General features: G+C 34.6%; 2 protein-coding genes across 2 annotated transcripts; both read left to right on the top strand.

Annotated features, from left to right (window-relative positions):
* Window positions 1–1373: 1373 nt before the first annotated feature.
* Window positions 1374–5859, top strand: LOC142605727 (bifunctional nitrilase/nitrile hydratase NIT4B-like). The gene is made up of 5 exons (XM_075777171.1): window positions 1374–1550; window positions 2216–2395; window positions 3546–3839; window positions 4871–5152; window positions 5534–5859. The coding sequence occupies exons 1-5, from the start codon at window positions 1415–1417 to the stop codon at window positions 5683–5685; spliced, it is 1044 nt and encodes a 347-aa protein (XP_075633286.1). The 5' UTR covers window positions 1374–1414; the 3' UTR covers window positions 5686–5859.
* Window positions 5860–6960: 1101 nt separating this feature from the next.
* LOC142607518 (bifunctional nitrilase/nitrile hydratase NIT4B) lies at window positions 6961–11942 on the top strand. Its single transcript, XM_075779055.1, has 5 exons — window positions 6961–7243; window positions 7829–8008; window positions 9502–9795; window positions 10595–10876; window positions 11579–11942. Exons 1-5 carry the CDS (start codon window positions 7108–7110, stop codon window positions 11728–11730), a joined length of 1044 nt encoding a protein of 347 aa, XP_075635170.1. The 5' UTR covers window positions 6961–7107; the 3' UTR covers window positions 11731–11942.
* The last annotated feature ends 208 nt before the right edge of the window (window positions 11943–12150 follow it).

Genomic DNA, 12150 nt, shown 5'->3' with positions numbered 1-12150 from the left:
AGTTGATTCAATTTTCTGTTTGGCCCTTTACACTTCAAAATATTCATATTCATGGACTAAACATAAAACTAAATAAAAAATGAATAGTCAAAATGAAACTTTTAATATATAAAAGATTAAAATGAAAATAACCACAAACTTTAAGGGCTAAGAATCCAAAAAATTCAAGTGAAGAAGATTTGAGAAAAATCCTATAAAATAAGGCAAATATATATTATAATATATAAATGTTTTAGCCAACAAACATCAACAAGACCAAAAAAAAAAAATTCGAATTTTTAGATATAAAATCAGTGAGAAATACAATTTGAATAACAAATGCTTTTCTTCTTAGTTTTGTTTTTTATTCACTTATTTTCTTAATTTTGTGTTTTTCTTTCAGTCATGGGCTGCGGCTCATGACATGAAGTGTACACAAAGGAAATTAGTTTGACCATGGATAATACCTTGGTGAACGTAAATTTAGTTTTAACTTTTAACTTTAAGAGTGTGGTAGATGTGCTCATTTAAAATTTTATCATAACATGAGGTGACAATTTTGATTAAAACAAATATTTAAGGTTTTTTTTAGAAAGTTTTAATTTATAACGCCTGTTCTTGATGATAAAAGAGTGTCCATCCATGATAATAAAAAGGTTTCCATTCATGATGACAATCTTTTTTTCTTTTTTTTTATTAAGGTGATTGTAAGTTAGGTGGATTATTAGAATAGTTAAAAATAAATAAATAGTGTAGGTGATTAGGTTCCATAAAAAAGAGTGCAACTCTAATTTTTATCTTACTGGACACAATAGAATAAGCAATGCTTGTCTTTAGACTTAGAGTGTTGTCTTTATCTTTTGATACTAACGTGAACGTAAATTAAGATTTAAGAAGGAGGTTTTATTTGCTAATTTATAAATTTCTCACAGCCATCCTCCCAAGTAAGACTAAAACGAATATTTAGAGTGAAGAAATTGCAGATTTGGTGGATTAGTTAAGAAATAAGAATTAGAGTTTGTCCATCTGATGAGTCATGCATGACCCAAGAAACAATTTTGTGCTGCCAGGAACAACAGAGAACTGAAAATACAGAACTCTATTAAAAAACCAAGTTTCCAAACTGCTAAGTTCAAAAAAGAGATACGAAATCAGCAGCAAGTAGGTACTCTTTTGACTCTTGACTCTTGAGGCCAGAGACATACCTACCCTTTTTTTTAGACAAATTCATGACACAATAGAACTATTTAACGTAGAATAATGTACATTTATTTTATTTGTATTTGTAGATTATGAGACAATATCAACGTTTGATTTTTTCAAGAGAAAAAATATAAATAGTTCGCAAGCCGCCCCTGTTGATGTTCAAACATTGCCAAACTCATTCTTCAAAAAAATTTGAGAAATTAGCACGGCACTAAGTCTCAAACAGGACATGGAGCTTGTACCGGCAGCACATGGACCGGTGATAGCAGAGGTCGACATGGGTGCCGACTCATTCACACCCACGGTGGTCCGAGCCACCGTGGTCCAGGCCTCAACTGTTTTCTACGACACCCCTGCCACACTAGGTCCCTCTTCTTTACTCACTTCTTGTCAACTTTGGTAGTCTGGTTAATTGACTTACTTGGATATTGTTCACTTAATGTTACTGTGGTGTTTTTTTTTTTTTTCTTTAACCTGATATAATTCTGTTGGCTCTGTTGGGTTTCCACTTTCTACTTTCTAAGAAAGTCATCGATTGTGAGTTTGTAACTGTGGAAGTCGAACGAAATTGATGAATATAATTTTCAATTATTTAGTTTCTTTCTATTTTTGTATATATATTCTCAGCAATGAAGTGGAGGGTGATTTCTTTTAATTTATTTAATAACTTATTATTATGGCATGTACGAATAAGAGAAGTTCTATGTGTTCCATGTGACCCAGAATTCCCTTTTTGGGAATATTCACAAAACACAGTTGTTTCCTCATGTGGTATTGTTTTATGTAAAAATGCAATTCTAAATATGGACACGTATCATCAAATTGGTAACTCGGGGTTTATTTGACAGATGTTTAAATTTACGCATAAAACAATATAAAGGGGGTCAAGTGTTACATTCAAAATTTTAGGGGTACGGATTAATCACATGGGGTTCTGTGTACTTATTTTTTTGGTGTGTGTGGCGGTGGTGGGGGTTGAGATGGGATGTTGTTAGTAGTTCTGGTTTTAATTCTCTGATTGAATGTATAGATAAGGCTGAAAGGTTGCTGGCTGAAGCTGCCGGGTATGGAGCCCAGCTTGTTGTGTTTCCAGAAGCATTTGTGGGTGGTTATCCACGAGGTACAAATTTCGGGGTTACAATGGCGAGCCGAACTGCTAAGGGCAAAGAGGATTTCCGCAAGTATCATGCTTCAGCCATTGATGTACCTGGTAAGACTCTGTGTCCAGGTTGATTTGCACTGATTGGATGGATTGATTATGAGTTAGAACCTGGACTTGACGATATTTATTAGGCCACCTTGATCTGGTTAGATTTCAGTGTGGATTGCAATTGATCTTGTGGAAGCATGACTTCAGATAATCAGATAACTTCTTATCAACTATTGGTTTTAATTAATACTACAATTTGTTGAAGTGAAGAATATCATCTTCTGTTATTATTTTATTCCTATGAAGTCTTATTCTGGTTTAGCATTGGACTAATGATTGGTGAGTACTTTGGTGCTACAATAAGAAATTGTGACTATATGTCTTTCTTGGGTAGATCTAACATGACAAGTGCAAATGAGCTCTAACACAAATAGCGTCTCCTTCACTTATAAGAGTAAGGTGAAGTATAAAGTTATGAGTTCAGAACTCATTAGGTGTGTGTATAATTACCAATATAAGAAAATCTAATATGGAAAGTTTCAACAACTATAAAATTTACCAGTTAAGCTAACTGAAATTCACCTGCAAGTAATTTGTGAGGTCATAAAACAAACTATATATTTTGCATTTTTTCCTGTAATTGCATCAAGAATGCAAGTTCTGAACCGGTTGGATTCAAAATAGTTTAGGTAAGATGCATATCTGGATATGTTTATATAACTATATCAAATAATTGAAATGAAATCCTATCTATGATATAATGTAACCAAATTTCAACATTTTTGGATACTTAAATCCCATTGTCTTTTCAACTAGGAGATCAAAGTCTGTTTTTTGTGGTTTTCTTTCTTGCTGGACCTTACATCAACAAATTTTTATGCAATGCAAAATCATTCCCATATTAATGTGATAGATATGTGTGTGCGTGCATGTGTGCAGATGTGTGCCTGTAGAATTTTTCATCCCTTTTTATGAAGCTTTTTGTTGATGTATGGCAACTTAAGATCTAGTCATTTTGACCTCATGATAGTTGGAACTCAGGTCTTTTGAGTGATTTAAATGAAACACATCAAGTTGCAGCATATAACAACAAAAAAAAAATTACCTATACTTTCTTTGTCATGCCATTTGGAGGCCTAAATTAGATTTTAACGAGTCCATATAATAGTAGGTATGTTTAGTTTTCATTGATTTATTTGATGCAATGTAGGTCCTGAAGTTGACCGGTTAGCAGCAATGGCTGGAAAGTATAAGATATATTTGGTAATGGGTGTGATAGAGAGAGATGGATATACACTCTACTGTACTGTTCTGTTCTTTGATTCTCAAGGTCGTTACCTGGGAAAGCATCGGAAGCTTGTGCCAACAGCAATGGAGCGTAGTATCTGGGGATTTGGAGATGGATCAACAACTCCAGTCTTTGAAACTCCAATTGGAAAATTAGGTGCTGTCATTTGTTGGGAAAACAGAATGCCTCTTCTAAGGACTGCCATGTATGCTAAAGGTTAGTAATCTTTGATGCTTAATGCAACTCACATTAATGAGAACACTATCTCAATTTCAAGCTGCTTTTTAACCCTTTCTTTACCTTCTTATCAGTTGGGAACTAATATAATATTTTGATTATTTATTTATGTATTTTGCTATGACTGAATGTCGGAGAGCTAAATTGGTATCAGGCCCGGAGCATAAGAATTTCAAGAAAGTTGTAGGTACCCTAGTGGTCCAATGAAGAATAGTGTTTACAACATCCCCCCCCCCCCCCCCCCTTCTCTCTCTCTCTCTCTCTCTCTCTCTCTCTCTCTCTCGTTTTTGTGTTGGATCCTAACTTAGTCCTAGGTATTCAAGCCTTCAAATAATGAAAATTTGATTATTATAGGGAGGGCCTGACTGTACTGGGCTCAAATTGGCAGCAAGGTTTGGTTGAAAACCTTTAGAGACCAACCTTAATTACCCAGGCTCTTGCTGGAAGTACTTGTGACACGTTTTTTTTTAGCAATTTGTAATATTCATATCTTCTCTCCCATCTTGGCATACGTTTCTACAGTCAAACAATAATACTTCATTGTCTTCTATCAGCTGATTATGAGATGTATGTTGTTAAATGATGTGCTGCCGCTCCTTGTATTTGCTTTGTTGAAGGCCATCTGAATCCATTTTTGTTGAAAATGCTAAATGTGATAATCTATAATGTCTAAATGTCTCAGCCTCTTTGATTGGTAGGCGGGCTGGCTAAGCCCCCTACTTAAGATTCCATTCATAAGGGGAATTTTCTATTGTTGTGACGCTTTGGTTAGACCGATTACTTTACTATAAGCTACTTCTAGCTTCTATAGTGGCCCTTCCACTTTGGAGTAGTTGTAGTTTTATATTGGTAGCTCAAACCAAAACACCCAAATATTGGCTAGAACAGATATGTGTAATTATATGATTTGCTTGGTGGAAATTATAGCTTTGTGTTCTTGTTGCAGGATGATTAATTTTAGATTATCTTTTGATATCTTGGTTTAATTTGTGCAACTATTTTTTGCTTAGGGGTTGAAATATATTGTGCACCTACAGCTGATCCCACGAAAATATGGCAAGCATCAATGACCCACATTGCTCTTGAGGGTGGATGTTTTGTTTTATCAGCCAACCAATTCTGTCAAAGGAAAGATTATCCACCCCCTCCAGAATATGTATTTTCAGGCACAGAAAAGGACCTCACACCAGATTCTGTTGTCTGTGCTGGAGGTAGTGTCATTATATCACCATCAGGGACTGTTCTGGCAGGACCAAATTATGATGGGGAGGCACTCATCTCAGCAGATCTAGGTATGCCACTATTATCTACTAGTACTATCTGTATTTTCCTCAACTTTTCACTCTGGTAGATTCTCTTTGTAGCATTATTCAAGAAAAATCTACATAGATGAATAATTTTATTAGCACTCGATATAAAATTCTCTATATTCTTTTAACCATAAAATTACCATTGGATAATCTCTCTCTCTCCTTAGTTTCCAATTGATCAAAAGTATTCAACTGAATGGGACATAAAGAAACCATCTAAAATGATGCTATACAGACTGAATGATGGGATGCAACCAAAGGAGACCCAAAAAAAATTCATCTAGAATGCATGCTAAAAATATATATTGTGCTTTGATTTGATACTCGAGCTCTAAATTTTGATTACATATATATATGATGCAGATCTTGGAGAAATAGCGCGGGAAAAATTTGGTTTTGATGTGGTTGGACATTATTCAAGGCCTGAAGTACTAAGCTTGATTGTGAGGGACCATCCAACACGGCCAGTTACTTTCACATCAACATCAGAGAAAAATGATGGCCCTCATAAGTAATTGTAATTTTTGCCAGCCATCAATTATTACACTTCCACAAAATGTTGGCTTTGTTATCAATAATTGGGACACAGTTCTCAAAACATGAATTTTTTCTATATTATGTATTGTAAACACACAAACACTTAATAAAATTTATAAATATACCTATATAAAAGGTATATTCATTATGAATTTTGAATGCATTCAACTAATGAGTAATTTATTTATGACTTATGTAATAGTAATATTTAACAAGTTGGCTAAATAAATCAAACTAGCATGTGTTTATAACATACACATTCAAATTGATTAAATTAAAAAGTGATAATACATTTCAAATATCTCAATATAATAATATCTTTTCATCATATTATATAATCAAATCTATTTAAATCAATGCTATCTAAGTTCATCATTTTGCAATCTTATTTATTCATTGAAATTAATCATCAACATTTACTACTTGTTGTTTTATTTTAATAATTTTTTAAAATATTTCTTCTTGGCATTTTAGTTTCTTAGACTTGTAACAATAATGACAAAAATAATTATATTTTCAATTAATACCTTATTCATAGTATAGAAAAGAAAATTTGTAAGTATAAAAATGAAGTGTTAGTGTGTAGTCCAAATTTTATAGAAGAAAGAGAAAAACAATATTATGGATATGTTATTTTATTAGGTGAAACTAAGTAACCTAATAATTTAGTATTAAAAAATAAAAACTAGTCTAATAACTTCTTAATTCAAATAAAAGTACAAATTTTAACAACAAAAACTCATTTTAAAGCATTTGGCTATGTATTGTATGATATGTACGATTTTATAATACGATACTATTTATACAATACACACACTGTATCATACAATTCATAAGCACTTATTAATACGTCCTTCTGTTACAAAACTTTTACACATAATGCAATATGTATCGTGTATCGTAAGATAATAATAATTATGTTAGGACACTAGTTTTGACATTTTATTAAGAAGGTTAATAAAATTACCTAGTTTTGACATTTTAGTTTTTAATTAACCTCAATTTGATTAATAATACATAATTTTATTTAATTAATATTTATATAAAAAAAATTCCACATAAATCTTTTAGTCACATGCATTCAATTGAGCTAGTATTTCATGCACTGAACTCTCACAAGCATATAGGTCCCACATGTGTGGAGTCCTCCTCTCAGAGGCAGGTTTCATGCTCATGGGAGATTTTTCCGTACCCAATTATGCTGAGCTGGCCGTGGCCAAGTGACTAGATTCATGGTCTCTCGCAAGAAAGACAAGAATGAGTGAGAGGTGGGGAATTTTTTTCATCCCATTATCGAAAAAACGAAAGAACCAAAAAAAATCACCAGAAATCAGCAGCAAGCGGATACTCTTGGACTCTTGAGACAAGCAGACAGACGAAGTAGACAACGAAAAGAATACATGGCGCTTATACCCGCAGCTCACGGACCGGTGTTCGCGGAGGTCGACATGGGTGTCGACTCTTCCGCACCCACGGTGGTCCGAGCCACCGTGGTCCAGGCCTCAACTGTTTTCTACGACACCCCTGCCACTCTAGGTCCCTCTTCTTTTTTCACTTGTTGTCACCTTTGGTTAATTGAATTACTTGGATACTGTTCACTCAATACTCTACTCTGTGTGTGTGACGTGTGTGTGTGTGTGTTTTTTTTTTCTCTTTTAACCTGAAATAATTATGTTGGCTCTGTTGGGTTTCTAATTTCTAAGAACATCATCAATTGTGAGTTTGTGACTGTGGTCTCTGGGAAATGAAGAGAATATCAATCTGTGTGTTCCATGTGAGCCATAATTCATTTTTTGGAAAAATACACAAAACCCAGTTGTTTCCTTATGTGGTATTGTTTTATGTGAAAATGCAATTCTAAATATGGACACGTATCATCAAATTGGCAACTCGGGGTTTATTTGACAGATGTTTAAATTTACACATAAAACAATATCAAGGGGGTTAAGTGTTACGTTCAAAATTTGATGGGGTTTTGTGTTTTAAGGATTAATCACATGGGGTTTTGTGTACTTGTTTTTTGGTGTGTGTGTGTGTGTGTGTGTGTGTTTGTGTGTGGTGGGGGGTTGAGATGGGATGTTGTTAGTGGTTCTGGCTTTAATTTTCTGATTGAATCTATAGATAAGGCTGAAAGGTTGCTGGCTGAAGCTGGTGGGTATGGAGCCCAGCTGGTTGTGTTTCCAGAAGCATTTGTGGGTGGTTATCCACGAGGTTCAAATTTCGGCGTTACAATTGGGAACCGAACAGCAAAGGGTAAAGAGGAGTTCCGCAAGTACCATGCTTCAGCCATTGATGTACCTGGTAAGACTCCGTGTCCAGGTTGATTTGCACTGATTGGATGGATTGATTATGAGTTAGAACCTGGATTTGACGAAATTTATTAGGCCACCTTGATCTGGTTGAATGTCAGTGTGGATTGTAATTGAATCATTGATCTTGTGGAAGCACGACTTCAAATAATCAGATAACTCCTTTTTACCTATTGGTTGTAATTAATTCAACAATTTGTTGAGTGAAGAATATCATCTTCAGTTATTCTTTTATTCTTATGAAGTCCTACTCTATTTTAGCATTGGAATAATGATTGGTGAGTACTTTGGTGCAACAAAGAGAAATTGTGATTGTATGTCTTTCTTGGGTAGATCTAACATGACAAGTGCGAATGAGCTCTAACTCAAATAGCGTCTCCTTCACCTATAAGAGTAAGGTGAAGTATGAAGTTGTGACTTTAGTTCTCATCGGGTGTGTGTGTAATTACCAATGTAAGAAAATCTAATATGGAAAGTTTATACCTATTTAAATGGATTCTTTTCTTTCTCAAGGAACTTTGAATTTATCATTTGTATTTGGTGTGAAGAGATGTGAGTACTCAGTCTCTTAGACGACGACATGTATCATTGTATTGTTATTGTGGTATTTTTTGATAGATTGATGCCAATTATGACTTATGATCAATGTTTCCCAAAAAAGATCTTTCGTAAAACTGAGTTTGTTGTAATCTTTTTATTTTGCTTTGATAGATACTATAGATTTTCAACCTATGGGGTCCGCTCTATGATGATTACTTTTTATCATCAGGCTAAGACACCAGTTGGTTTTATAAGTGTATCCGGAGTTTGAACCCCAAATCTCTAATTGAACGACTAGAAACTTTACCAGTTGAGCTAACTAGGATCCATCTGCAAGTAATTTGTGAAAGATCATAAAAAAAACTAGATCTTTTGGGTTTTTTTCTGTAATTGCATCAAGAATGCAAGTTCTGAATCAGTTGGATTCAAAGTAGTTTAGGTAAGATGCATATCTGGATATGTTTATATAACTATATCATAATTGAAATGAAATCCTACCTATGATATAATGTAACCAAATTTCAACATTTTTGGATACTCAAATTCCATTATCTTTTTTTTTTATAATGGTTGTCTTTCTGGCTGAACCTTACATCAACAAATTTTTATGCAATGCAAAATCATTCCCTTATTAATGTAATAGAAAAGTGTGTGCATGCATGCGCATGTGTGCAGGTGTGTGCCTGTAGAATTTTTCATCCCTTTTTATGAAGCTTTTTGTTTATGTATGGCAACTTAAGATCAAGTCATTTTGACCTCATGATAGTTGGAATTCAGGTCTTTTCAGTGATTTAAATGAAAAACATCAAGTTGCAGCATAGAACAACAACAAAAAATTACCTATACTTTCTTTGTCATGCCATTTGGAGGCCTAAATTAGATTTTAATTAGTCCATATAATAATAGGTATGTTTAGTTTTCATTGATTTATTTGATACAATGTAGGTCCTGAAGTTGACCGGTTAGCAGCAATGGCTGGAAAGTATAAGGTATATTTGGTAATGGGTGTGATTGAAAGAGATGGATATACACTCTACTGTACTATTCTGTTCTTTGATTCTCAAGGTCGTTACCTGGGAAAGCATCGGAAAGTTATGCCAACAGCATTGGAGCGTATCATCTGGGGATTTGGAGATGGATCGACAATTCCAGTCTTTGAAACTCCAATTGGAAAATTAGGCGCTGCCATTTGTTGGGAAAACAGAATGCCTCTTCTAAGGACTGCCATGTATGCTAAAGGTTAGTAATTTTTTATTCTTAATGCAAGTCACATTAATAAGAACACTATCTCAATTTTTTTCAAGCTGCTTTTTAACCCTTTCTTTACCTTCCTATCAGTTGGGAACTAATATAATATTTTGATTATTTATTTACGTATTTTGCTATGACTGAATGTTGGAGAGCTAAATTGATATCAGGCCAGGAGCATAAGAATTTCAAAAAAGTTGTAGGCCACCCTGGTGGTCTAATGAAGAATAGTGTTTACAGCCCCCCCCCCCCCCCCTTCTTTATCTCTCTCTCTCTCTCTCTCTTCTGTTTTTGTGTTTGTGTGTTGGATCCTAACTAGGTCCTAGGTATTCAAGCCTTCAAATAAAAATTTGATTATTATAGGGAGGGCCTGACTGTGCTGGGCTCAAATTGGCAACAAGGTTTGGTTGTTCACCTTTAGAGACCAACCTCAGTTGCCCGAGCTCATGCTGAAAGTACTTGTGACATGTTTTTTAGCAATTTGTGATTTTCATATCTTCTCTCCAATCTTCGCATACTTTTTTATGGTCAAACAATAATACTTCATTGTCTTCTGTCAGCTGATTATGAGATGTATGCTGTTAAATGATGTGCTGCCACTCCTTGTATTTACTTTGTTGAAGGCCGTCTGAATCAATTTTTGTTGAAAATGCTAAATGTGATAATCTGTAATGTCTAAATGTTATGTGATTTTCTTGGTGGAAATTATAGTGTTGTGTTCTTGTTGCACGATGATTAATTTTGGATCATCTTTTGATATCTTGGTTTAATTTATGCAACTTTTGTTTAGGGGTTGAAATATACTGTGCACCTACGGCTGATTCCAGGGAAATATGGCAAGCATCAATGACCCACATTGCTCTTGAGGGTGGATGTTTTGTTTTATCAGCCAACCAATTCTGTCGAAGGAAAGATTACCCACCCCCTCCAGAATATGTATTTTCAGGCACAGAAGAGGACCTCACACCGGATTCTGTTGTCTGTGCTGGAGGTAGTGTCATTATATCACCATCAGGGACTGTTCTGGCAGGACCAAATTATGATGGGGAGGCACTCATCTCAGCAGATCTAGGTGTGTCACTATTATCTACTATCTGTACTTTCCTGAACTTTTCACTCTGGTAGTTTCCCTTTGTAGCATTATTCATGAAAATCTACATAGATGAATAATTTTATCAGAACTTGAGATAAAATTCTCTATATTTTTTGAACCATAAAATTACCATTGGATAATCTCTCTCCTTAGTTTCCCATTGATCAAAAGTATTCAACTGAAAGGATCATGAAGAAACCATCAAAATGATGTTATATAGACTGAATTATGGGATGCAACCAAAGGAGACCAAAAAAAAATCATCTAGAATGCATGCTATACTTTGCTTCCTTCATCTTCTATATTTTTAATATTCCATTCTCCATTTGTGTAGAGCCCCTTGGATTCTTTTTTGCGTGCATAGACTTTTCTTAGTTTGTTTTCCCATTTTAAGAAGTACTCTTTAATAAAACATTAGAAGTGAAGTAGTATTAAAAAATTAGAGTCTGTTTGTAAGTTGAAATATGATATAAGGTGAAATATAATGTTAAGGAATGAAAAGCAAACACTTTTGCAATCTCGGTCCAACCTGCTATGCTCCTTTAAATGAGCTGGTGCAACCAAAGGAAACTATCACATGGTTCAGATGTGGGTGTTTTATTGCTTGTTTATACATTCAGTTGTGCTTTTGGTTTGAGACTCAAGCTCTAAATTTTGATAATGAAAAAAAAAATGATGCAGATCTCGGAGAAATAGCGCGGGCAAAATTTGATTTTGATGTGGTTGGACACTATTCAAGGCCTGAAGTACTAAGCTTGATTGTGAGGGACCATCCAACACAACCAGTTACTTTCACATCAAAAGTAGAGAAAACTGATGGCCCTCATAAGTAATTGTAATTTTTGCCAGCCAGCAATTAGTGTACTTCCGGAAAATGTAGGCCTTGTCAATTGTCATCAATAATTGGGACACTAGTTTTGACGTCTGCATTACTGTCTGTGGTCATTGTTGTATCCTGAGGTGTTTATATGAAGAAAAAAAAATGTAATTTGAACAAGATTTGGTCTTTGAAATTTAGTCTCCTTATTACAAGCCAACAAGAAAACTTAGTTGTGTTAGACTACTCTCGCTTCCTAGAAGTGATGTGTTAGTATCTCATAATCACCCTAAGCTCAGTGGTTACTGCCCTGGACCCATTTCCTATATGGCATCATTCAAACTTAGTCTGCCTGCCTCATTTCTCTCCACTCCACACTCTTGATCTTTCCCTCACCATTCATGAGTTCACCGTACTACTACCCAGATAACAAGGA

The sequence above is a fragment of the Castanea sativa genome, chromosome 8 (assembly GCF_040712315.1).
Source record: "Castanea sativa cultivar Marrone di Chiusa Pesio chromosome 8, ASM4071231v1".
Lineage (NCBI taxonomy): Eukaryota > Viridiplantae > Streptophyta > Magnoliopsida > Fagales > Fagaceae > Castanea > Castanea sativa.
The sequence above is the reverse complement of the archived record's forward strand: the minus strand, read 5'-3'. Positions and strand labels throughout refer to the sequence as shown.

Bases quoted from the DNA above. Each gene is read 5' to 3' on its own strand.
- LOC142605727 (XM_075777171.1), top strand. From the start codon at position 1,415: ATGGAGCTTGTACCGGCAGCACATGGACCGGTGATAGCAGAGGTCGAC. The intron at 1,551-2,215 runs GTCCCTCTTCTT...TTGAATGTATAG, and splicing joins CGACACCCCTGCCACACTAG to ATAAGGCTGAAAGGTTGCTG. The intron at 2,396-3,545 runs GTAAGACTCTGT...GATGCAATGTAG, and splicing joins TTCAGCCATTGATGTACCTG to GTCCTGAAGTTGACCGGTTA.
- LOC142607518 (XM_075779055.1), top strand. From the start codon at position 7,108: ATGGCGCTTATACCCGCAGCTCACGGACCGGTGTTCGCGGAGGTCGAC. The intron at 8,009-9,501 runs GTAAGACTCCGT...GATACAATGTAG, and splicing joins TTCAGCCATTGATGTACCTG to GTCCTGAAGTTGACCGGTTA. The intron at 10,877-11,578 runs GTGTGTCACTAT...AAAATGATGCAG, and splicing joins ACTCATCTCAGCAGATCTAG to ATCTCGGAGAAATAGCGCGG.